Source organism: Diadema antillarum, unplaced genomic scaffold (assembly GCF_040938485.1).
Source record: "Diadema antillarum isolate AM-2024a unplaced genomic scaffold, OU_Dant_1.0 scf00000185, whole genome shotgun sequence".
Classification (NCBI taxonomy): Eukaryota; Metazoa; Echinodermata; class Echinoidea; order Diadematoida; family Diadematidae; genus Diadema; species Diadema antillarum.
The window spans coordinates 550342-577687 of record NW_027271074.1 but is presented as its reverse complement, the minus strand read 5'-3'; the positions used below and the strand labels follow the sequence as shown (position 1 = coordinate 577687).

At 37.6% G+C, this 27346-nt stretch overlaps 1 protein-coding gene across 3 annotated transcripts in view; it reads left to right on the top strand.

Annotated features, from left to right (window-relative positions):
- Window positions 1-27346, top strand: part of LOC139723296 (semaphorin-1A-like) — an 87935-nt gene that overhangs the window by 44195 nt on the left and 16394 nt on the right. For all 3 annotated transcript variants that reach the window (XM_071634556.1, XM_071634555.1, XM_071634554.1), the window contains 4 exons: window positions 3851-3975; window positions 12501-12609; window positions 16544-16607; window positions 18932-19085. In XM_071634556.1, the coding sequence (XP_071490657.1) occupies window positions 3851-3975; window positions 12501-12609; window positions 16544-16607; window positions 18932-19085 (452 nt within the window). The remainder of the gene's footprint in view (window positions 1-3850; window positions 3976-12500; window positions 12610-16543; window positions 16608-18931; window positions 19086-27346) is intronic.

Here is a 27346-nt window from a genome sequence, read left to right as displayed (position 1 = left end):
TTCAAAAAGTTTGGGTAATAGATACACATGTAAGTGGAGCAAGGATACATGCCTGTAATTTATGTTCAGGATGCTTATAATAAATTGGTCATTTCCCTTACATTGATAATCATATAGTTTGGGAACAACAGACTAGATTATACAATTATGTGGATACTTGTGGTAATTTTCAGCCATGATGATAGACTTTGTGATGATGATGTCATGATCTAAAAGTTTCAAATGCAGTGCTTGCATAATTAGGAGATTGTGACCCATTTTCTGTTTTGTGAAAATTAGTAATACATGATAAATGATTGATGCTGGTATGGTTAGGAGTTGCAATTGTTTGTCATAATTCTGCTGCCATTGCTTACAATATTTCTCTTTGCATTCCTCCATGCAGTTTTATATTCAAGACCTGCACAGTATACTATCCCGCCAGAAGGGGATTATCATATATGTTTGTTTAGTTACAATACTTCATACGATAGAACCCATAATTGTAAAGATGAGTCAATCTATTGCAGCAGGTGATGATTGATGCTTGTTTGAATAAGATTGATATTATGCATAATATTCCTGACAGCATTTTTACAATATAGTTCTCCATCTGGAAGTATCCCTCTGATGTGCATTGGATTCAAATAGCTCGCCACATGTACATTTATTATGCTACACTGGCACAAGATAAGTGCTGTATGAAATAAAATGGAATGAATAGGGAATCTTTTTTAACACCCACCCCCCCCCCCAAAAAAAAAAACACACAACAACAATAAACAAACAAACAAACACAACAACAACAACAACAATAAACAACAAACAAACAATACATCACCTCCTTTCAAACATTTAAAGTATTGTCTCAAAACATGCAAGGTGTCATTATATGCAGGATTTGGTAATTGCAAATTTTCCCCATGTGTTTGCATTTTCATAGGTTCTGTAGAAACTTACATGCCATATTGCCATTGTACTAGTAAGTGTATTTGAACAGATCGATGTTATATGTGATACTCAATTGACAGGAAAGATTGTCTTGTTTATTGTGCAAGGCACATGTCATGAATTCAAAATAGAAATTAGTCATGTATGAGGTTACCGCAGCCAAGCTACCTTTCCTTATAGATGTCAAAAGACAGATAAAGCATGAAAATAATTGTCACCAAAGGTTGATCATGACCCCCCCCCCCAAAGAAAAAATAAAGTAAAACAAAGCCCCCCCCAAAAAAAAAAAACAAACAAAAAACAAACAAAAACCACAACACCCTATTAAATTATAGCTAATATTAATAGAATTTAAAGACAAACAAAATAGACAAAAACAACAACAAACAAATGCACCACACCCCTCTCCAAGAATGGCATCATCCCCATGAGTGGGACAAGGAGGTTGTGTCATTTTCCATCATTCTGCAATGATGTGGATGAAACACCAGCCTTGTTCCTTTCGTTTCTTTTCAGCACATGGTATTTAAAACAGAAATCAATGCTGTAGAGATCTAGAAAGTCATATGAAATCACGCCAAAGTTGGCATGCTGCCGTGTAAAACATGGGGGAGGGATGAATTCTGTGGGTTAGCTCGCCCTTGTGAATTAATAGCTTCACATATTACGCATCCTGTGATGCAACTATCACGAATTGTCGCATGAACATTTTGGGTTTTTTTTTTATTACTGCTTGTGATATGTGCAATAAAATGTCATGGTCGTGGATATTGAGCAATTTGTAGACTTGTGTATAAAATAACAATATATGTCCATTGGCCATTCAGTTTGTTTGCGCTTGGTCTTTGTCTTCCTTTTATTGATAAATCAGCAATCTGGATTATGCCTTCGAAAGTTACTGTATTAGAAACATTTTAGTGTAGAAGAAAAAATACAAAAACTGATAAATGACACTGAAAAATTTAATAGGTAATGAGCAAGGTGTGGAGACAAGTTTCCATTTTTGTTCAAAGGCAAATAATCTACATTTTAGACATCAAAGGACAATTTCACCCAAATTATATATTTGTGGATTAAGTGAACGTAGCAATATTAGAAGAACACATCAGTGAAAGTTTGAGGAAAATCAGGCAATCCATCCATTACTGAATGAGACGAATGCTACAGTCTGTGATGTCGCATACAATGTAGGTACACCAGTATAAAGAAAAGGGGTTGAAGAGAGTTCAACATATTTTCATATTTCTAGCAAATCTTTTTCAGAAAGCAGGGGGAACAGTATTTCCCTTAACATGCATCAGTAACAAGTCAAGGGAATGTGTACTTTTCATTAAAAAAACAAAACAAACAAACTTTGTTTGAATTCTCCTTTTCTCATTATATTTTCTTTATATCCTAGTTCATACAAACTGTTTTGTATGTGACATCACACAGACTGTAGTAGTCTTCTTGCCCAACAATGGCTGCGGAGAATCTGTAAAAATTCATAACTTTTGAACGATTGTCCAACTTTCCTCAAACTTTCACCCAATGTGTTCTACTATAAATATTGCTGCATTCACAAAATCCATTCATAGATTTGGATAAGCTTGTCCTTTAATCCTTTGAACCCTGAATTATTTGCATATTTTGTGAGCTATACCCTGAATTATTTGACACACCGAATATTTGACTTGTGTAAAAAATACATCGAAATAAAAGTCAGTAGATGTATGAATTTGAACAAATCAAAATCACATAAATTTTCTATTAGTCTACTATAAAAAGTATAACACGTAAAAATAAAATAAATGATTCATATTTGAAGGAATGTGCTGACAAGTTAGAATAAGAAAACTGCCTTCTTCTGACTAAAATTTTCTTCCATGCCTTCGCTGTGCTGTGACCATCACCATCTTGGCCACGACCACTTGCTTCTTCGGCACACTGACTATGATCTCCCCCACTTGCACCGGGCTGGGAGGTGCTTACTAACCGCTAAATCCACTAACATAGTGCTGCAACTTCATCTCTTATATCAATTTCATCCTCAAAATCACTACCTTGACAATATTCAGAGTCATCAATGTCTTCCGTAGATTCTCCTAGTATTCTTTTGCAAGAGCCTCCTCGGCTGTGTATGTTTTTCTTGCCATTTTCCCTGCATTTTTTCACTTTTTCTCCAATCAAAATGCACGAAAACTACGCCTGCAATGCACAGGTCCCGTACATTGCTGTAACTGATCACCTGATTGAAAATGGGGTCATGCAGGAGGTCATATCGAGCTGAGAAGAAGTCACATGATGTGAGGCCAGTAAACCAGCCTTTCGGGTTATTTTACTTTCTCGGTGTGGCCGGACAACCGGCCATTCGGGTTCAGAGGGTTAAGACAACCTGAATACCATGAAATCAATTTATCTTCAGTCCAATGCAGAAAAATGTTGTGACATCACTACATTGTATATGCCTTTCCAACTGATTTTCGATTTTTAGTTTAGAATGTAATTTCATTATTACTGGTTTCTGATGTCACTTCTGCAGCAGCTGGCAAACAATTAGAAGGTTTTTACCACAATCACTTCTGGCAATAATTACAAGCAGCTTCATGAAACAGGCCAGCAATACTATTATATGTCAATGTTTATTCTGCAAATTGCTGAACTCTTTTGCTTGGAGGGTATGGAGGGTATGTTTTGATAAATGTGTCCTTTTTTTTTTTCTTTTTTTTCTTTTTTTTTTGGTTGCTTGTCGCACTGCAGGCGTCATCAGGCAAAGTATGCAATCTGCCCGCCCTTTCTATATATAAAACGTGAGAGGGACAGAAAACAAAAAGACCTGGGTCTTTCAAGAGTCTATTTGTGGAGTGTATGGGCAGCCTGTTTTGATTGGAGTTTATTAAAACATATTCCCGTCTCTTTCTTAATCTCCCTCGTATTGCAGAGGCAGACTTTGTAGGCAAACCGCTGATAGTCAATGACCGGACCTACTTCTTTTATCGGGAGGTAGCCGTGGAACACATCAACCAAGGGAGCATGATATACAGCAGAGTGGCGAGGGTATGCAAGGTAGGTTGAGGTATACCGCAGGCCTTGTGGAGCTCATGCATTAACCCTTCTCTTCCACAAGAGGAGATTTTTTTTTTCTCTAAACCCTTTCTGTGTTAATGAATCAAAATTGCACGAATTTCAGATACGTACCTGTACACAGGAAATTAATGTGGCCCATAGATAGAGACATGTGTGTGTGCAATGTTGCTTCTTTATTTAGCTCGAATTTAGTGTGTGTGTGTGTGTGTGTGTGTGTGTGTGTGTGTGTGCTCCTTTTCAGCAGATGTCCTATGTATTCTAGTCAAGCTTGTCTTCCTTGAGACCAATGAATCATCAATAATACCAAGAGAGCACAAACACACATTGGTAGATGAGGCATTATTTGATAATTAGCCACGGTCACACTGGCAAAAGATCGCAAAGTTTAAGATCACAAAGTTTAAGATCACAAAATCTTAACAATCTTTGATAGTTCATCCAGGCTACATTGTAGCAGCCAAGCTTCACGATCTATAAGTTCTCGAAGTTTGGATCATTAATGCGCATGCGCAAGAAAAAAAAAACCTGTACATCACGATGGCCACTCACTTCTGAGCCACCGCCCGCAAAGAGATGATGGTGTGGTCAAACTTCAGGAAGTGTCAGTTGCCAGTATTCACACTGCCTAAAGGTCGAGAAGATTGGCGGGAGTCCGAGAAATATCCCTAGTTTGAGTTGGAAGTTTCGCCAGGATTTATGCAAGAAGTTTCGCCAGGAGTTATGCGAGAAGTTTCGCGGGAAAGTTTGCGGTCACACTGGCAAAACTTCAAGATCTTTAAATGATGACGACTTTTGGCCAGTGTGACTGTGGCTGTTGTGTTTATGTCATGATCTGGCTTCAGCTTTGTTGGTAGTGTCGCTGCCCGGTAAGCAGCAGGTGACTGGTTCAAACCCCAGGCTGGTTCCTTCTTTTTTAATACATGGCCTGTTATAATGCATTGAAGATGTGGGCTAGAATAAGGAAAGCAGCTGCAAGAACATCAATAAAAGACCCTAAATTGTTAACTTTTCTTTCTTCCCCTCTTCTTGGCACAAGGTATCTTTCCTGGTGGTCATGCTAGTAGAAATGGGACATATTAAAGGCACATAGTCCCGGTGGTTTAGTCAAATACGTACGCATGAGCTACGCTATCGACTCCTTTTTAGCGCTTATGCTGTGACCCATTTCCCCAATTCCGAAGAAGTCTGATCCACTGTAGTCAGTGGTGCGATCACAGTTCGGCTCATGATTCGGCTGAGGGGGATGACAGCTTTAGCAAACTTCTTTTGTGATGTCATAATAAGAAGCACAAATGCACGCACCCTGGCATTACTACAGACTGCGTGATGCGCAGAGAAGACAACGAAGGCAATGTTACTTACTAGCAACACCTACGTGCTTTACTCTTCATGACAGCTCAACTTCGGCAATCTTCGTATCAATGCTAATGGTGATCGGCAGTATCATCAACAGCGCCCTCTACACTACCAGGACTATGCTCCTTTAACATTTCTCTCTCTCTCTCTACTGCACATGGTCATGATATCCTTAATACAAATATCACACTTAATCTTTGTCTTTCTGTTTTTTAGTATTCCTTGCACATTCTGCAAAGGATCACCATTAAATACATAGTGAATGGCAATAAGCTTTTCGAAATTCAAAATTCCTATCAGTTCAACAAAACTCTGTATTCAAGAATATCATGTGTGTGTGTGTGTGTGTGTATTTGTGTGTTTGTGTATGTGATGTATGTGTGTGTATCATGACAGTGTGTAAATTCTACGAAATATGTGAAATGTACACATTCTGTTGCAGCCCATGTAATAAACCCAGTATCCATGATACAACGGCCAAGGTCTGACCTCTGTGTGAACTTATAATTCATATCCAGTATCAAGGCCAGTTTGGAATTTCATACCTTTGCATTTTTCCTGCTGGAGGGGCATGACTCCAACCTGATAATGAAGTGAAAAGTGTCAACTAAAAGTCATCAGATTTAAAAAAAAAAAAAATGTAGTGGCTGATATTGTTACCAGGAAATTATTGTTTGAAATTTCTATCCATTATCTGATGTGATAGTGCTCTGTCATCCCATGCCAAAGTTGACTGTGAGAATATAGATTAGAATTAATCAGAGTGATCAAGGCTTCATTGAAATCAAGATAAGAAGATCATAATTATGGGATTTTGAAATAGCACACACATTATCTAAATGGTGCTTTTGGCTGCAGTTTAATAAACAGACAAAGAAGATGGATGTCACAAGTCTCACAATCAACTACACACAAATCTTCTTCGTACTCATATTTTTTTTTTTTTGATTTCTACAAAAAAAAAAATGATGTCAGCAAGAGTATTCTGTACCCTTCACAGTGAGTCATTGTTGTGTTTTTAGGAGCAAGGTCTCATGTTCTGTAAAGGTTTTATGGGTTATACAGTACATACATGTAGCTGCTTAAACACCAATCTGAAACATAATATATTCATAAAAGTTTTTACACATATTTGAGGATGATTGTGAAGCAGTGCCGTCATTAACTCACTCAGTTTGCATGTTTCCAGCCAACATTGCTGTGTTATGAAAACGTGATATTCTAACTTTCAGTAACTCTTTTCACTTTACATCCAAATGTTATGAAACTTCTACCATTTTTGGTGGCTTGATAATATTGTACTCATCAACTTTTACCTTTTGTGGACCTGCGCTTTGAAATGAATTTGTGTGGTTGCTCTATTACATCCCAAGCTTATTGTAGTAAGTACTAGGAATACAATGAAATTTAATTGTAGTCTCTCTAAGTACTGGCCATGGTCATGGTTTTTATAAGTTCCAGGAGTTGCAGCCTCGAGAATATAGTTATACCAGTATCTTCTTTTTATTTCATTTGATTTGTTCTGTTCTAATTGCTTACAAAAACAAAAACAAAACCAGAAACAGTTTTGGGTCATATCTTATGCTATTGACCTCAATTTGTAACAAACTTTTTGTTATACAAGTCTCATAAATATAAAAGCTCATAACTTCTACAGTAGTGATGAGGTAGCACTAAAGTCAACTAGAGAAGGCACTGTCTTGTATCAAAAGTGATAATGCCTGGAAAGAATGCTTCAGCACTTCACATTCCTCCTAGGCATCCTTGGATGGCACAAGAGCAAAACTCAAATTCATAGTCTAGAATGTCATAGTCTAGAACTAGTCTAGACCTACAATACATGCATTTGTGAAGCTTGTTCATTACTATGTATGGATACAGTGGACAGTAATTAAAAAGCAAAAGCCAATTACGAAGCAAAAGCCATTGAACGCTCACATATCATTAAAATGCATAAACAGATAAAAGTTGCACACAGAATTTGAATATATACTCAATTTATCTGTACATGCTATAAATCCTCAGTTTTTTCTTCACAGAAATCAAATCCATGTTGTAGATAATATGCATATGGTAATGCATAAAGCGGTGCAGGTGTCTACATGTGACACTGAGATCACTGTCAGGTGTAGTGTGTATGATATTAAACGCGCTGTTGTTAGGATCCAAGATCATTGTTCCAACATTTTCTTTTTCTTTTTTCTTTTATACAATCATACAAGCATGTATGGCCTGTAATTTGTGAAAATTTCATACCATGAAAAGGGCTGTTGGCTCCAATTCGCAAAAGTTTCTTGTGGCAAGTGTTTCTCATTTTACAGTATAGTGCAGCGGACTTTCTGTAAATCCTTGGGATTTAGGATTTTTTAGCTCACAAACATTGTATATTGCTTTGTGAACGCTTCCTCATAGTTGTAAAATGCATGATGAGTCGTATTTTTAGGATAACTTCTCTGTGAAGAACTTCCTTCCGCCAAGTTTGAATTTCATGCAGTCATCACTAAATTATCTAAAACAGGCAAACAATCGTGATTTTTCATTGTTACTTAACAGTGCACCTTGGATGCAAAAGGCAGCAAGTATCGTCAGCTGAGAGCCAGAAGGGTGCTATCGCATTCTAAGATTTGAGTGTTGATCAGTTTTCATGAAAGATACAGTTAAATTAATCGAAAGTGGGTAGATTTACAAGTATAAGCATTGTTCCAAACATCTGGTAATATAGTGCCCTTTTGGCTTTCAATTGATTTTTAACATTTGACTGAAAATGAAAATAATCACAGCCGAGGATATATGTCCATTTTTTTTTAAGCATTTGAGTCTATGAAATTTCGTCAAATTCTGCCTCGAATATTGCAAATTTTTGTCATAATTGTGCTACATCATACCTTTAAACTTCATGCTTTGATTTTCAACAGGGTCATCCCACACTTGATTCTGCAAATTATCTTGTCATGGCACATCACTTTACAAGTTTTATTGCAGAAAATTTCACACGGATAAAGAATGCTCTGTACCAAGAAGAAAGTAGGATGCATCCTCATGACTGTTGATAACAAGCTAAAAAAAAAAGCCCCAAAACCCCCAACCCCCCCCCCCCCCCCCCCCCCGAGAACGATCACTCCTTGTTCAAGGTCACTGTAATGAATAGATTGAATACCAATGTATTTGTTATCAGAATGGTAAAAGTTTTATCAAAATTGGACATGAAATATGAAATATGAAATCTTAATAGGGACCATGCAGTGTTAATGTATATTAACTTGTGTTATGTTATCTAAATATCACTACTTTATATGTGGCCAAATGAATATCCAAGTACATGTATGTGCCATATATTTGACAATATTCTTTTGTAGATATCTTGGATACGCCCACATAAATACCTTCCAATCCAAGATTCTGGCACTGCCATTATCTGTCAATTTCTGCTTTTAGTACCCATAATAACAAAAGACATTGCAGGTAAAGTATTTTCGTTTTTCGGACTAAAGCAGGTAATGGGACATTACAGCCTGTTAACATGATGACATGAAGTTTGGATGAAGAATTATGGCTTGAATTTCTTGTTCATCACCCAATGCTAATAAAATGTGGTTTGATTCACACAAGTTGTGTGAACTATAGTCCTGTATTGTTCTGCTAAAGTTTTGTATTCATGAGTGTAATGCAACAAGTATGTTGACCTCTATTAAACAGCTATTGCTAATCACTAAATTTGGTATTGCTAACTTTAAATGGAAGCAAGGGTTATTTTTCCATGACTTATGTGGTATTTCTATCAATCTAAATTCCAGTTACTATGAGTGAAAACAACACATGAAAGAGGAAGTAGAAAGAATATATAAGGCAGTATGTTTTGGATATGTTACAAAATGTTAACAAGACAAAAATTTGAAGGATTTACCCATTTGTTTGTTTGGTTTTTTTTTCATTTTGTTTTTCTGCTGAAGGTAAGGAAAGTCTTTCAAGGAATGAAGCCAAATTTGATTATTTTGCTGCAAAAGATTTGGATGAACCATGAGCTCTTGAAAGCTATCAGATCCTCTACAGATTGCATGATATCATACTTCTTTGAGACAATAACTCCCCTAGATGAGCTTCAATGCACATCTTCAAGATAATAAATGCAATGTAAAGCTCTTTCATTCTTTCCCTGGCAGTAGAACTCAGACTGTCCTCTCACAGGAAAACAAAATAGGAGGGGGGGGGGGGAAGGGGGCATTCAATGTGATAATGGCTGGTATGTATGATATTTGATATTTCCAAAAGAAAGTTAAACAAATGCAGGGTTTTTTTTCTCCTTTCGCAGGCTGATCATTCTGCCACAGAGCTGTACACATGTAAAATGGAACCAGTAACAAGGTTTACATCTCAGACAAGCTCTTTCAACGCATTAACAAGCCAAGGGTTTCTTCTTATAGATGAATACTGTTACAGAAACTTTTCAAAACTACTTGACTTGTCGCCAAAGACTATAACCACTTGTAACCACTTTCCACTTGGTATTGTAAGACAGACTGCTATGTCCAATGAACCCCAGTTACTTATCAAGTATCTTTATGACCACTGTAATAAGACACCACTGTGTAGTATTCTGAATTTATGATTGTGTATACATATATAAGAATTGTTTCAGAAAAGTTATGTATTTTGTCTGGGTCTTACGTTTCATTCAGATGTTATACGTATTGATAGAAACACTAGTAGCTATGGTCTGTCTCTTACGATTCACAGCTGTCTCAAAAATTTTCTTGTGTCTTCCGCAATAAGAAGAAAAGATGATTTGATGGGTTATGGAATGAGTCAGGTGCATTGCTATGTCGAGGCATAAATCACTAAATGTAATAGGTATACTGAAGCCCCCAGTTCTGGCTGAAATGATACATTAAAAAACAGCACCAAAACCAAACAGGTCTATATCATGGTGTCCCATTGAATCTGTAGACATCAAATATCAGACCTAAATTGAATTATAGATTGAAGTCATTTCAGAGCTTCTTCTTAGCACACCATCTAAAAGTGTCACTGTTTTCCACATCAATAACTTTCGTTCACATCTTGCCTCTATGTTGCACATCAACATCTCACACACAATATTAAGTGTATTATTCCTTTATAATGAGAGCTAATAAAGCCTACCGTTGGTGAGTACTACTGTAAAAGCTGTCTATTTTTGCGTACAGATATTTTTGTGAATGAGGAGATCACAGACATTTTGGCAAAATGTTGTAGGTGCACGCCACTTCACAGTACACGGCGATATATTCATGTGTTGTTGAATTTGCGGCCCAAAAGTAATTTGTGAAAATTAATAGCAGCTTTTACAACAGTATCTATATTCATGTAAAGATACCTGGTGATACAAATTTTGTCCTCAGGAAGAAGTCAGCCAAAATGACATTAAGGTTTGGTACTGTCATTGAGGCAAGTACAGCCTTACTAAACAGAGGTTTCTAGGAGTTGTGTATGATTTATGATATGTCATATACTGTATGTCTTACTGATAGAAAATCAGCAGAGATGTAGTTTTTCTTTTAATAGCAGTAGTTAATTGTCGCTCTTTGCATAATCATTCAGCTTTGATAGCCAGCTTTCTCATATACAAAATGTATGGGATATCTCACCCTGTGTACAAAGTATGAAATTTGTTTAGTGTGTTATTTCACTTTTCCTTGTTCGCATGCCCTGACACATTCATTCGTACACCACTTGAATTTGAAGTAGAGTGTGATCTGGCCTGTTGCAGCTTTTTGTATATGAAGGCAAAGTACAGTCAGATCATGATTAGGTGCCAACAGAGTTAATTGCTACACTCATTTATTCATAAAATTATAATGATAGTCATTCACAATACTTGTATAGCACAGTGTCACATTTAAAATTGTCGCTATTATTAAAAGTGCTTTTATCCTGAAATATGGGTGGGGGTCAGCATGGATGAGCAACAGAAGACCGACGTGATAAGCCTGTTTTTACAAAGTTGCCCAAGATAGAAAGCACAAGAGAAATGTTATCTTGGCCTTCCTGTTTGTGTAGTGGAATGGATTCAACAGAAATTGATACTAACTGTAGTCTTTCAGTAGACAACTGCCATGTGTTGATGAAGTGACTACAGTCTGCACAGGTAATATAAGACAGAAAAATTGGCACAGGTGCAAATGCACCTTTGTGAGTCCAGAGAACAAAATATGTTTACTAAAGACTGTGGGGGAGGGTGCCATTAGGGGAAATTAGTTCCGTAGTCAGTTTGGATGTTTTTGCAGAGATTAGATTCACTGTTTTGGTGTCAGGTGTGCCTGTATAGCAAGACACAGATGATTGCCATAAATCAAGGCATGAGAACGCAGGGGTATTGAACCTTTGGGCACTCCAGATTGTATTTTCTGCCGAGTAGGTAATGGCAGAATAACAAGCATGAAAAAACAAGGCTGTGAACGTTCTTGTGTTATCAACACAATTGTCATGTTATCACATCTTGTTATGAACATGATTCCAGTCTCAAATTAAAGGAGAAACTGACCCAGAGGGGAAGTTTACTTTAGATTGAAAAATGCTAAAAAGAGAGAAATTAATCACGGAATCCCTTTTAATAGGCAAAAACCACCAATGAGAAGAAGGTATTGATCATGTGACTGTCACTTGTGGTCACACAGATGTCATTGACCGTTCGTGAAAGGAGGCCATTTTGGACTCATTACTTTATATCATGCTTGTCATCATTTTCTTTTTTGCTATTATGGCTCTGCCTTGTGGAAATATTGCTTCCATGAATGCAATTATGTTTGAGCAAATGCTGTATATGCCTAATATTTTATTTTCATGAGTCAGGTGCCCTTCGAAATTTAAAAACACACAGAAAATCAACTCTGATCCTAACGTGAATATGATGTACGTGCATACCTCCGTTCAGTGATGTGCTCCTTAATCGCAAATGCAACCCACCCGTGAAATTAGCAGGAAGTCCTGATACACGAAAAATTAGACTCACAAAATATATGCCATATGCAGTAGCGAAACTAAAAGAAGCAAAAACTAAAGTCAAATTGAGGCAGAACAGGGACAACAAAACTTGTGTACAGCACATCGATTCTCATTGATTAATTGCTGACATTTCTTGCTGCATGTGTTTCATTGTCTTATTACCTCAGAATGACGCAGGACTGGTCGGATACTGGTCAAGTTTTCAGAAGGCTCGTCTGGAGTGCTCCATTCCGGGCTCACATTCCGGCCTAGACCCAACCCACTTCAATGAAATCCGTAAGACCTTCCTTTTTTTTTTCTTTTTTTTTAGGTGTTTGTAGAAGCATGTAAAGGGGGTAGAAAAAATGGTTATTCATGATATGTGTTTCACAAAATTGGGCCCAGTATTGTCTTGAAATACATATTTCCAAGAAACTTGCAACATCTCATATAATTTATTTTACAATATTCTTTGCTCCAGCCTCTTAACCAATTAGCAGCTGAACTGCCAAAAACTGCCCTTCTTATATGTATTACTCCCTAAAACGCCCAAAGCTGCCAGTCCATTTGTTTTTTGTTTTTCAAATAGTTTTGTATTATATAATTTTTTGTTTTCATGATGAATATGTAATTATGTAATTTCAAAGGTCAGAGGTCAACAATTGTATGTCAGAATTACTTCTGCGACACACCATTCTCTTGTCAAAGTTTTAATAGCCTATCTAATAAACATACACTGTAACTTATAATAGACGAAAATAAACATGCAGGGAGCTATTTTAGATCATTTAATAGAAAGTTGTCAAAATGAGAGCAATATTGCTGCACCTTCTAGGGAACCTTAGGCCATTTTGTACAGAATCTTTAGTTTCTAAAGGGTTAACTGAGTATGATTTTATCTCGCAAAGCTGACTATATGGCGGGGAGGGGGTGGAGGTGGAGACAAGACTCTAATATAACACCTGTAGAAAGTCACATAACCATAGTGTGCCAGCTCTTTCTTCAACCATTGTATTTCAGTTTCGTTTATTCATTCCAATTAAAAAAAAATCTGTGGTTACAAAACACACAAAACAATAATCAATCGAAAATTGACATAATACAGACAAACAAAGTTCAAGTTTACATATTTGCCAAAAATCAAAAATTCATGGAAATGAAAAAGAGAACTAGAGAAAGGCCTTGCGGCCTTGTATGAAATAAGTTCCCTCAGGTATGTACGAGTTCTAGATGATGAAGGCACATAGAGTGTTTTACAGTTTCGAGACAAATACTAAATAAATATTTAGGCTTCACATAATTCTCATTTATTCATTGTCTTTTGTCTGTTTCAATGTTTTGTTTGTATATTCATGGTTTTCTTTATAATTAATGACAAAAGTTTCTATTGTATTGTCATTGCTCTTTTGGTGGTGTGGGTTTGTGTTTTGCATTTTCATCCTAGCACTACTGGTAACTTCTAGCTTATATACAGTAATCAGTCAGATTACAAGACAAGCTGTCCATGTATATCCTTTGCTAGATGTGGACTGTATTATAGTGTAAAGCAATTCCATGGAATTTTATTTTAGAGGTCAGTGATACATGTAAAGTGAGTATCCTTGCCCGCTGGAATTACCCATATCTGTTAAGGGATCTAACTAGAACAGTTAGCGAACAAGCTGTCATTGTTGTTTTTTAACTTTAATATATAAATTACTTTTATTTCTCAGAGCTTCACAGAGAGGCATGAGGGTGAGGGAAAAAATGAAATGAAATCGATGAGCCCATTATCCCATATAATTAATTTGATGGATTCTTTCGGTCATGCTGCAGGTTAACAGTAGCATCGATAATGACAATTCATTTCAGCTCCCTGCCAGCAACTTTTTTCTTGTTAAAAATGCAGCGTAGTAGCATCATTGGATCAGCTTTCAGTGAAGGCTGGCTGCCTGCATAGTGAGTGACCTTGCCTTCTACGTTTGATGGATCCAGGACGCTATCTTTCAGACTTGAAACTCAGAGGAGTAAAGATGAAGATAGGAATGATTCACCTTAACCTGTTGAGGACGGACTGATTTCTCTACAACATGCATTTCCCATAGACACTTGCCCATGTATACTCGGGACTCGTCCTCAATGGGTTGATCTTGCTGTTACTTTTGAACACACACAGACACACACAGATGTATGCACACACAATTCAATTGCTTCTTCACACACATGTTCATATCAGAAGTGAAAACTGAAGTAGAAATGTGACAAAGAAGTGTATTTCCTCTCCCACCTCACTAAAAGATTGAACATATATACACATTTATGTATGAATATATATAAATTTGTGTTTGTGCTTGTTTGTATTTCTTTTATTGGGGTTTCGAGAGATGGAGTTCCAAGTGGTTGTAATATTCCAACAGCTGTGATGCTTAAAAGAATTCCACAGGTGGATTTTAGTGCCTTTGATCTTGGTGTTTAATGCTGCCATCTTTGTGAGCAATCTGAAGATTAATTTCAAATGTAGAATTTCTTGCATAGTTTGTTAGTTAATTTTTTAAATGAAATGAAACTTTTTACCGATTAGGAAGGAAGCGTATAAACTGAAAGCCAATCCCATCCAGAAACGTGTGCAAAAGTGTAAATCTGTGAGCTGTACACTTATGTTGTGAAAGTGTTTGAAATTGTACCCTCCTGGAAAGCCAATTGTATCACTTTTCAGATTAATCAGGACAACTGAAATTGATATGGTGTAATCTTCAAGTTTAGTTCGTAATGAATTTTTATGTGAGATTGATGTCCAGACATGTCCAGTATATGCAAAACAGCCAGGTGCATTATATACCCCTAGGGTACCCCCATAAATCCCTAAGAGGGTGCCTTTTAGTTTGTTTTAAATACACTGAACAAACAGGTGTACATGTATGTTCGGTGTGAAATATATCCAAGGATCTGATTGCCTTGAGTGAAACATCTCCAATTGAAGCCATTTGAGAGAATACACACAAACACAGAGAACCACAGAGTTGCACACAAAGAACATACAATGTACGTAAGAGGGGGAAAAAAAGCAGTCAATGCAAGTACATGTATGTAATGCACTCTGTTTCTATTTCTGCAGTAGTATAACTTGACATGTGTAATTCCAGCCAGACTTTATGAGACTCCCATATATGAGAAGGCTTCAGACAGGATTGTTTAAACATGTCATTACAGAGGCAGCCTTAGGGAGGGGATGGGCCACGTGACAAAATGAAAGCTGATCCGTGCCAACATTTTTCCTGGATTCCAAGGGACCTCGCAGTTGTGTTAGGTTACATATCACATGTAAAAATGCATATTGAATAATCGTGATATCCCCATGCCCCCTCCCTCTCCCCCTCCCCCTCCCCGAGTCTCTTACAGAAACTGGATTTTCATGCTAGTGATCTAATGACCTGCAGCTGCTCTCAGGAAGCTGGCTTCCCCCCCCCCCCCCCCCCCCCAGACTGCGTTTTACACATCTTTGTTTGTTTTTGTCTTGTCTCTTTAAAGTTTTGCTGAGTTGTGCTTTTTGTATGTTTTTTCTTGCATTTGTTTTATTTCTTTTCATATTTATTTTTTCTTCATCCTCATTAGTATGGGACTGATATTATCATCAACAGAACAAAACAATGTCCTCTCCTTAGGGAGAAAAAAAAATGAATGAAGAATAGTGTTGGGTCATTTTTCTTACATGTACAAGTCTACTTATAATTAGACATGTTGTTATTAAAGATAAGACTGATAGTGCACTGTAAAAGTGGAAATTTTCACGCATTTTGCATAACCTGAAGCTAGCGCGAAAATAAAAGCACACAAATATTTTTGCGCACCATATGTTCCAGTACTTGATGTCCTGATTCCACAGAATTAAAAACACCCGAAACTCTTCTTACATGGCCAAGCCCAAAAAATTAGTCACGCAAAAATATCCACTTTTACAGTATGCTGAGCAATGTTTTGAATTTGGAAGTATGACATCAAGTTAATTAAATCATGATATCTATGCTGTCTACTGCCAATTAGGAGGCTATAGAATGTATATATACATTCTATAGCCTCCTAATTATAGCTTCCTAATTATATATGAGCACAATGGGTTCAGGTATGGTAGAGGAGCTTAATTGCCAGAGCGTATATTACATGTATTTACCTTGCAGCTGAATTAATCTTTGATAGATTCTATTCAAATTTGTTTGTCTTTTTGGTCCTTGTTTTCTTTGTTTCTTTGCTCCAGAGGATATATTTGTGAAGCGGAAGGGAGATGATTACCACATTTATGCAATCTTCACCGGATTGAAGTGAGTATGCAGAGGATGTTTCAAACATAACAGCTGCCCTAATTCACTAAGGTGGTACAATCTTTGTCCGTGGTTTAAACCATGGATAAACGTATGGGGCGCCAAGTGTCGCGTGGCCTATTTCGTTATGGAATCGGTCATTTTCGTTACGTAATGGTAACATTTCGTCAAGGAAATGATCATTTTATTGACGAAATGATCATTTCGTTGACAAAATGGTAATTCCATTGACGATATGACTGATTTCGTTACGAAAGTGTCATGCGACACTTAGCGCCCCATACAAAACTACGGTCTTTGTCCATGGTTTATACAGTACTCTCCGCATAATCGGGTAGGCTCGGGCAGAGCGTTTCTTACCCGATTAAGCGGAGTACCCGAATAACAGAAGAACACGTCTCATTCAAAATTGACTCACACGATGTGTATGTACATGCATTATACACTGCACCAAACACCTACCCTTTATGCTTAACACGCGTGCTTGCACGACACATTATACATCCCTTACACTTGCTCAGTCACGAGCAATAATTTACACTCTTCTTTTCTTTTTTTTTGACAAATATATCTTCAGAAAACTTTGTCATTTGACTATAGACTCCTCGCTAACACGCAGAAAAGCAAAATTATGGAGCTAGTGCATGGCCTGATTTTCGTTGCAAACTTCTCGTATTGTGAATGTTGTTGCGGAGCAAGGGAGGAGCGCAAGTGTGTTCAACTCCTGTCTGTCTATGTAATTGTGAGTGCCAGCTACATTTGTAATGTCCGTTTACGTGTGGCAAGTCGGTACTGGTACATGTGTTTTCATGTTTAATCACTCCCCAAATGATCGGTCTTCTTTGCAAATTAAGCAGAGAATGCGATTAGCCGTGGAAAATTTGACATTCATTATATCTTAAAATGTTATATCTGCGATAAAATGTGGGTAGAAATTAGAGAAGAAGAAAAATATTTACCCTTTTCTGCGGAGAGGCAACCCGATTATCAGGTAATTTTGATATGCTCTGGAACTGATTTTGACATTACTACCCAATTAAACGGAATACCCGTTTAAGCGATACCCGATTACACGGAGAGAACTGTACCATGGACAAAGATTGTATCACCTTTGTGAATGTAGGCCAACAGGTCGATCTGACCTTACTACACATAAAGATTGGTATTACTGGTACTACAGTCTAGCCCCAGCTTTGCCCTGAATGCGACTGGGATATTTTAGGAGTTTTTGTGGCCATGGAAGCCTTCAAGACACCCGCATTCCCATTAATCGTACTACTTGTTGGCTCTATGTGCCTGAAAAGTGCTCATGATATGTCAAACATGCGAGGAATAAGGTTGCTAATAACTTTGTGCAATGTTGAATTTTCCTATTTTTGGCATTTTTGATACATTATGGGCAAATTTTCTTGAATATTTCACAGTATTTTACAGTTCATAATATTCTATTTTCTGAAAATGCACAGTGGCTTGGAATTGCACTGTCGCTGAGTTGGCAGTGGTACTCATTTATTGGCTGATCCAACCTGGGCCCTGTTTCATAAAGCTGTTCATAAAGTTACATGTACAAACGACTTAAGAATGACTGGTGAGCAGTTTTGATGTGCTATACTTATAAGAATTTCCATAATTCAGCACAAGAAGTGATCATCAGTTGTTCGTAAGTCATTCATAACTTTACGAACAGCTTTATGAAACACCCCCCAGCAGCACATCCACCAGTACTGATGTATCCCATGCACACACGTGTTGTTAATGCTTGAAAGACTGAAATTTGCAACTGGCTCGAGTTGGCTGCAATATCTATCATGTATTCATCAGACTTGTGCGTACATGGGTCACCTCAGCAATGGTGGATTTGCTGCCATGTCAGATAGCAGATTGGTCTACAAACAAAAATAGTTTTCCCCCTTTTTTCAACAATGGGGGGTGGGAATGTTTAGTCCAATTCCTATGTATTACTTTTTCTATTAAAGTCCTGTGGTCAAGGACTTCCCCTGTGACCTGGGATGTAGTTTGAACTCGGAAACACAGTTGTTGAATTTGTAGAGGTGTGTCGTAAACTATTCTCTTTGCTTTCACCAAATGACTGGGTGGAAACCAACATAGTTGTTGTGGTCATTATTTGCAGTCATAGGTGGAAGAAGTTAACCCGTTGAGGATGGGCTGATTTTGCTACAACACTCATTTCGCATAGTCACCTGCCTGAGTATACTCGGGACTCGTCCTCAACGGGTTAAGCTCAGGCTATGAACAGAGAGGGACCAGTAAGAGTAGACTCCAGCCCTGACCATGTGCCTGCATTTCTTGTTTTGTCTCCAAAGAAACGGCCCTCAGGAGTCAGCTGTATGCATGTACAAGCTCTCCACAATCAACGACGTCTTCGACAATGGCCGCTTCCGGGGCCCAGAGTCTCCCAATTCAATATGGTTGCCGAAGTCAAACAGTGATGTGCCAAGCCCAAGACCAGGACTTAACGTGAGTTTTTTGTTTGTTTGCATCTTTCTGGCTTTGTTTTTGCTGTCTCTAAGTTCATGTGTCTGTTTGTTTTTAATCAGCTTAACAAACTGGCAAGGAGGCCGGCTTTATGCCAGTTGTAAGATTTAAGTCTGTGACAACCCCCCCCCCCCCCCCCCCCATTAAAGCTTTGAAGAAATAATCAAATTCAATATGACTTCATTCAGAACATCTCATTTGATCTGACTGACAGGTCAATATTTACCACTACTCACAACTAGTGTAAGTATCTAAGGTCTAATTTCAACATGATACATCTAAACTGTGAATAAATCAGTTAGTACAAACCAGTAACACTACCTGGTCATTAACCTGTGAACATAAACATGACAACTCCACATTTGACCCTAAAGAATCACATCGCTAATTCAGCATCCCGCTGTGCCAGGATTATGCATATCCTTCAAGCGGAACTTGATGTGTATGATGTAAGAAGTTGACCCATTAACTCTGCCCTCTTGACCCTCCTGACCTCAGGCAACTTCAAGCTGTATATAAATTGGTAAGTAAACCGCCCTCATTTCAAGTGGTACAAATACAGTTTATTGCTGCTTTCTTTCATGATCGATTCTTTACGCTTTGACATCATAATGGAGGAGTCGGGTACCATCTTTTCACGTTATCATTCCATCCATCTTTGCTTTTCTGTTTGGGCATAGCATATTTCGAAGGGCCATACTGTTGTTACACTGGCAGTTGTGAGCTAAGAGCTGCTACAACTGTAAGAGCCAAACCTGATATTTACAATTCTGATTATTATTCATGACTAGGAGACAGCCTAACCAGCGGACCACTCTGACTTCATAATACAGTCACTGAAAAGTCAGTTGTTCACTTCAAGGTGACCCCGGAAAGTGTTCAATTCGCCAATCAGTTCTTAGAGCTGAAACCGAGCACGAGGGCTGCAGTTGTGGTTTAACTGACCCAGAGAAGGCCTATCCTGTGCACTGGTCATACTGAATCGTTCAGTTAGTCATGTTGACCAATTTCTCAATTTGCCCATCAGCTGTTAGTGTGAAATGTGCCATGCATGAACTTCATGGTCTGGCACTGCTGGTTGGGTGTGATGTTTTCTACCATACACTGGTAGCAAAATTTGGTAATTCAAAGGCATGAGTTAATGGGCAGGGTCAGATAGATCTCCAAAGGTTCTCTCACTGGATCTTGGCTTTCACTGGTGGCTTGACTAGTCTTATGTAACAACCTCTGTTTGCTTCTATTGTAATCACTACAGCTGATTAACCTGTGACTAATTGAGGCTACCCTAGTTTGAGCACTAACTATTAAAGACAAGATTTATTGAGTTGACCCTGTGACACAGGGTAGAAAAGCTTAACAATGATGGGAGAAGCATACACTGATTAACCCTAGGATGTATTACTTTGTGGTTGTGGAATTAATGAGCAATGTACCCTGTAACATTTTTAAATTCCTGAAGCATTCCATGGTATTTCTTCATTCTTGTTGTAGTGAATAGTTGAATTACATGACTGTATGACTGGCAGAGTATGTACCTGGATCATATCATGAGTGTGTATATTTAATACTGTATGAGCTGAAATTTTCACATTGGTTTTATTTTTGTGAATTTTGTACATTGCCTCTTATTAAACAACAAAAATGATAACATACAAATATATAAGAACACACAAAGGACAACAATGCACAAAAATATCACCAAAAGGAAAAAAATAATTAAGCCATGTCAGTGCTGGATCACACGCAACTATTAAACTGGTTGTAAACCATTGTAGGTCTAACACATTGTATGGGCCATAACATATTAGCGATTTGTCTCGGGCATAACAACATGCTAGTATAGTACTTTGAATGCAGATCACACTACAAATTGTATGTGTTTATGTACTCTTATCCATGAATCACTAAATCAGAACATCTAATACTGGCTATGTCATTTGTATTTCATTCTCATTTATTTTGTGGAAGGTGAAGTATTAATTGTGGTGAAGGTGAAGAATTACAAAATTAAACAACATGCAAAATTGTCCAACAAGGAGCAATTCACAAAATTATCTGTACATGAAAATTTCAGCTCGTACAGTACTTATATGTGTGTGTGTGTGTAACGGGTAATCATGCTATAAACATTGCAATACTGTAAAAGTGGAAATTTTCGCGCATTTTGCGTAACCAGAAACTAGCGCGAAAATAAAAGCACGCGAATATTTTTGCATGCCATACGTTCCAGTGGTTGATGTCTTGATTCCGCGGAATTAAAAACACGCAAAAATCTTCTCACCCGGCCAAGCGCGAAAAATTAGTCGCGCGAAAATATCCACTTTTACAGTATTATGTTTCTCACTGTTGTGCCCTTTACTTTGCAACTTCACAGGTGGTACTCATACCATCAAAGACTTGTGCCAAAACTTGTTGAATTTTCACACAAACTAGAATAAAATGAATGAGAACAATAATTCTGTAGATGTGTCAAAGATTTAACCAACTCTTCATAACAATTTAACAATGTGTTCCGAGAGAAATTCAATTCTTTTAAAAAGGGTTTTTTAAAAAAAAGTCAGCGAGGTACTACAAGGACAGCATAAAGACTTGAATGTGTTCATTTCTGCCACTTATCAGGTCAAAGTGTCATTGATACCTACAAGAAATCAAAAGGTTGTTACTCAGTGCAGCTATATGTGGCCATGGGTTAACCCTTATGATGCTGTGTTTGACCATTGCCACATCTGCTGACATGCTGTATTTCCCACATCTGCTGACATGCTGTATTTCCCAATGGGCGATGATTGTTTTAAAATAACTGCTAGTGAATTAGGATTATCTAATCCTCCTAATACCTGTATACTGTAAAAATGAGGAATGTTCGCATGCATTTTAATTTTGCGAATTTCGCGAGCAGCAACATTCGCGTAATTAAAATGCACGTGAAAGTTCTTGCCTACTAAATATGCATTGGATGCCAGTGGCAAGTCGCGAAAATTTCATGCTGCGAGAAACGCTTTCGGCTCCAATTCGCAAAATTTTCATGCCACGAATATATTGTGTTTTACAGTAGTATGACAATGGCCTTGCAAGGGGCTGTCAGTGTTGAGGTTCTGTAAACTTTTATACACTAAGATCAAGGTTGGTGATGGATTAACCAAATGCTAATCAGCTATCTTCACAATATGTTTGGGAAGCTACTACCATGGGCTTTTTATAGGGCTATTAACCCTTTGCATGCTAAAGCTCAGTGTTGAGCTTTTTCCAGGATGTTAAAGGGATGGTACAGTATTGGTGGAGATGAGAATTGGGCTTTTGACTTTTTGCGAGATACCAAGAAAACACTTATGATATAGAACAGAGCATACCATTTTAAGAGGAATCCAAAGTTTATTTGATGAAAATCGGGTTTCGAATGACTGAAACATCCAAAAACAAAGTAAAACAAAGCGATCGTAATAAAGTGTGGGTCCCACACTTTATTAGAATCGCTCTTTTTTGGATATCTCAGCCATTTCAAAACCAATTTTCATCAAATAAACATTGAATTCCTCATAGAATTACATACTCTTTCATATGTCATAGGAGGTTTCTCATTATTTCACCAAAAAATGTTAGAAACCTGAAATTAGGTCTCAACCAAAACTGTACGATCCCTTTAAATGTCCAGAGCCAGATTCGCTTGGAGACTTCACGATAAACGTGACTGTGCAATCACAAACCCACTGTACATCGTATAAGGTGATATTCCAGCACACTGGAAAATATGGTCCTAAAGGCAATAGTGAATGAGCTTGGCATAGTAATATTCCTTGTGTTATATTCCTTTGTTATTATAAGAGTCTTACAAGATCCTTGCACACAATAGTGTCTGATCTGAGAGTAGATGTTTCTTTCTGTAGAAAACTCCTGACTGACATGTAGAGAACAAACATGTATATAAAAGTGAATACAAATGAGTAGATAAATGAGCATACATGATGTCAGGGCTCAACACTAACTTTTTTTTTTCTCTCTCTCTCTCTCTTATGGCCCATTCAGGTCACTAAAATCTTTAAATCTGACATTTTGGTGGCCTGAAATAAACAGAAAAATAACAATCCATTTTGAATCTTTAGTGCCTGATCAGGGGGGCATTTCATGAAGCATTTTGGTCAGATACTTTTCTGACAAACTGTTACAAGCTAGTGAAATCCTTGCTTCTGATTGGCAGAGAGCAAATTTGTCCGACAACTTTTTCGGACAAAAAGCTTCATGAAATGCCCCCCTGGCCACAAAAAGATTCTCAAAGATTTCCTGGAAACCCCATGATGGATTTTCACCAAACTTGGCAGGTAGCATCCCTAGGGGCACAGGATCTCAATTTGCTCATAAGGGCACCATGCCCCCACCCCTCCCCCACAAGCCCCAGAGGGGGCCCAAACCCCTCCAATTAAGGAATTTATAAAAATCTTCCTTCTGTAGAACCAGAAGTTTTAGAGCTGAGTTAATGCTATGAGTAAGTACATAGTTGGTGACTGTAATTTCAAGTTTATTCATGGTGGCTTCAGGGATGCCCCCTTGGGACCCTGTTGGGGGTCCATATTGGGGCCTAAATTGTACATTTTCTGAGGTTCTTGAAAATGCATGGTCAAATTTTCACCAAACTTGGCAGATGTTATCACTAGAGTGATAGAATACTATTAGATATTGGTACAAATGGGCACGATTGCCCACCTGGGGGCCCCCTGGAGCACAATGATGGAGGGGGGAGACAGATGAAAACCGCCAAGTGAAAGAATCTTTACAAATCTTCTCTGAAACCATAGGTCATAAGATGTGTTCATTCTATGAATAAGTTATATTGGTGTCTGCAGAATCAAGTTTGCTCATGGCACATTGGGAGGGGGGGGGGGTACCAAACTGGGAACAATTCTCACATTTTCATCTTCATCTTGAAAACGCATAGTCTGATTTTCACCAAACCAAAAGTTGCCCAACGATGACTTTTAGTGTTCCCAAGTTACCTCTAATGTCAAGCCCTGTATACCAAAATATACAATGTATACACACTCAAACACATGCATGAATATACTTTTTACATTCATAGGGCTCACTTGTTATTTGGAAACCGCTTTTGCAATAACCCAGTGAGGTGCGAGAAATGTTGTATAACACGTCTCATGGTAAAAATATTATTTTCACCACATAATGGAGATGGCGAGTCACCTTTTCAAGTCATATTCTTTTTTGCTGAATTGCCACCACCTGCCATCATAAATGTCTGTAAATGATTGCTAAATCCAGACAATTGCCTGGCAATCACAGACATTTCATTTTCTAGACCATTTCTTATTCTTGTATCTTTTTTTTTTCATTTCGTTTCAGGGATTATGATTGAAAATAAGAAAACATCAATAGCTGGGAATTAGAAAACATGATGATAATCAACCACCATCTAGGTATATAGTGGGTGGTGCAAAGGGTGAGCAATTGGTTTGTTATCAACTGTGTACTGTAGTACGTAGTGGAAAACGCTACACCAAGAATACAAAATACAAATTACTTGCTTTAGTGCTGTTAGAAGCATTATTAAAATATGCTGCTGTCATAATGATGATAAAGTGTTTAAACTAATACATGAATATTTTATCATGTCTCCGCCCGAAGGGTGCCGGAGGCATTTATGTTTTTGGATGATTATCTGGATTTATTGGAGTTGTTGAATTGGATACTTAACAAAGACAAGGGAAGTGAATTCCAGGAATTTTGGTGCATGTATCAAATTAATCTGTGAATGAAAGTAGACGAGACATTTCAGAATTGGAAACATTAACCTAGAGTTTGTGTTATTATACAGTGTACTTCATGTATACATTAAGTTTAGGGTAAACATTCGCATCCAAGATTGAGAAAGTAAAGGGCTTTTTACACTTGTAAATTTTTGCTTAGTCCCGTACCAACGGTGGGGCTAAGGGGGGGCCTTAGCCCCACCGTTGGTAGGGGACTATCCTTAGCCCACTTTCTGTTTACACTCGTTTTTGCCAAAGTGGGCTAGCCCCACCGATAGTACCGTACTATCTGGCCCTGCAAAATAGCAGGGTTAGCACCGCAATTGTGGTGCCAAGCAAGTGAGTGCAAACAGAACGAAAAAATAATCCGGGGCTAAGCGACGGAGACGAAGTCCGACCCCCACTGACCAATCAGAAACGAGGTCATCAAGTGCTGCCGGTGCGTGCGTGTACGTGTACAGTGCACAGCGTAATCATGAATATTCATGTGTTGGAAAGTCCGGGGCTAAGAAATACGAGTGTAAAAAGGTCAGTTTTCTCCTTAGCCCCGGACAAGAGATAGTACGGGACTAATTGGCCAGTGTAAAAAGCTGAAAAAATTGGTATGGGACTAACGATAGTCCTGGGTCAGAGAAAGTCCGGGGTTAAGAAACACAAGTGTAAAAAGGGCTTCATAGATGAGACATTGTGTAAATCATCTAGAATGTCAAGTATTATGCTTTCGTCCAAAATAGGTTAAAGTAATAAACGCATTCGTATCAAATATAACGGAAAAGGAAGAGGGAACATGTACATGTGTATATGTGACAATTAGGGGCTAACATTTGCATCAGATTTTCGAGGAAGTGATTGTGAAAACAAATATGCATGAAAGTAAATTGAAATTGATAAAAATGTTAAAAATGTTTTAGAACTGAAAGTTGTTGAACAAGGGTTTGGATGGAGCAAAGTAGTCATGTTTCAAACATATCATGTGGATGGCATGTTTTTTATGACAATAAAGCTAATGCACTTTCAGGGGCTAAGTGATGACCCATAGATGATTTCAGCATGTGTTAATAATTACTTTATTGTACAGAACAGAAAGATAGTATGAGGAGGAAGTTAATTTTGATTTAGAACTGCACCTTGGTAGCTAACAGTGGTGCATTGTGGCAATGATGTAAGCATAGGATCTAATCTCGCCAGCAGTATTCCGCTTTCAAACACTGATTTTCATTACTTTCTAAAAGATCAGAATCAGCAGTCTCTTTTTTTTCGAACCCAGTCATTGAAGAAGAAATCAAAGACATAGTGCAAAATTTGAACACAAAGAAAAGCTCTGGATGTGATGAAATCACAAATTTTCTTCTTAAAAACATCATTAACGAAGTAGTTTCACCATTAACACACATTTTTAATTTATCGTTATCTACTGGCATAGTTCCACAAAAAATGAAAAAAGCCAAAGTAGTACCAATTTTTAAAAAAGGACAAAAAGAATCTGTTACAAATTATCACCCTATTTCTTTGCTATCTTCATTTTCAAAACTTCTTGAAAGGTTGGTATATACGCGCACACACAAATTTCTCGAAAAGTGTGAATTTTTTGTAACTCCCAGTTTGGTTTTAGGAAAAACCACAGCACAACCCATGCCTTACTCACTTTTATTCATAAAGTTGTTCATGCTATAGATGACGTCTCACACACAATTTGAGTTTTTCTTGATTTTTCGAAGGCATTCGACACAATCGACCACGGTATTTTGATTTATAAGCTACGGCATTATGGTATGTGTGGGAAGGCTTTGGACTGGTTTCGAGATTATTTATCAAACAGAAAACAATTTGTGACTATAAATGGCCGTGATTCTCAGTTGAAGTTAATTTCATAAACGTTAGTTATCTAAGTAATATTCTTTCTAAAAACATGGGTGTTCTTTATAAACTTAAGAGTGTTTTTCCTAGTCAAATTTTGCTTAATCTTTATTCTACTTTGATTACTCTGTACCATAATTATGGTATTCTTGTGTGGGGGAATGCAACTAGAAATCTTCTTGATGTACTGTTCCGTATTCAAAAACGCGCCATTAGAAATATCAACCATGTCAGATATTTGTCCCACACGAACAACTTTAATATTCTTTAAGAATAAAATACTGAAAACATCAGATCTGTTCAGTTATAACGTCGGCATATTTATGTATAATTTTTCTGCCAAGGAGTTGCTGGATGTTTTTGTTCGCATGTTCAGGAAAAACTATTTGATTCATAATTATCCTACCCACCAAAGTGACGCATTTCACCTTCCATGCACTCGAACAATTTTTGCTAAAAAAACGATAATGTATGTGGGCCCCAGATACTGGAATGACCTCTCCCCCCGAAATTGCTCGTCTTTATATTCCTTTAAACGTAAATTAAGAGTTTTTATTGAGTGCATATCTTGCAGACACTGAATAAATTTGTTATGTCTTATGTAATATCTTGGTATATTATTGTCCAATCAAA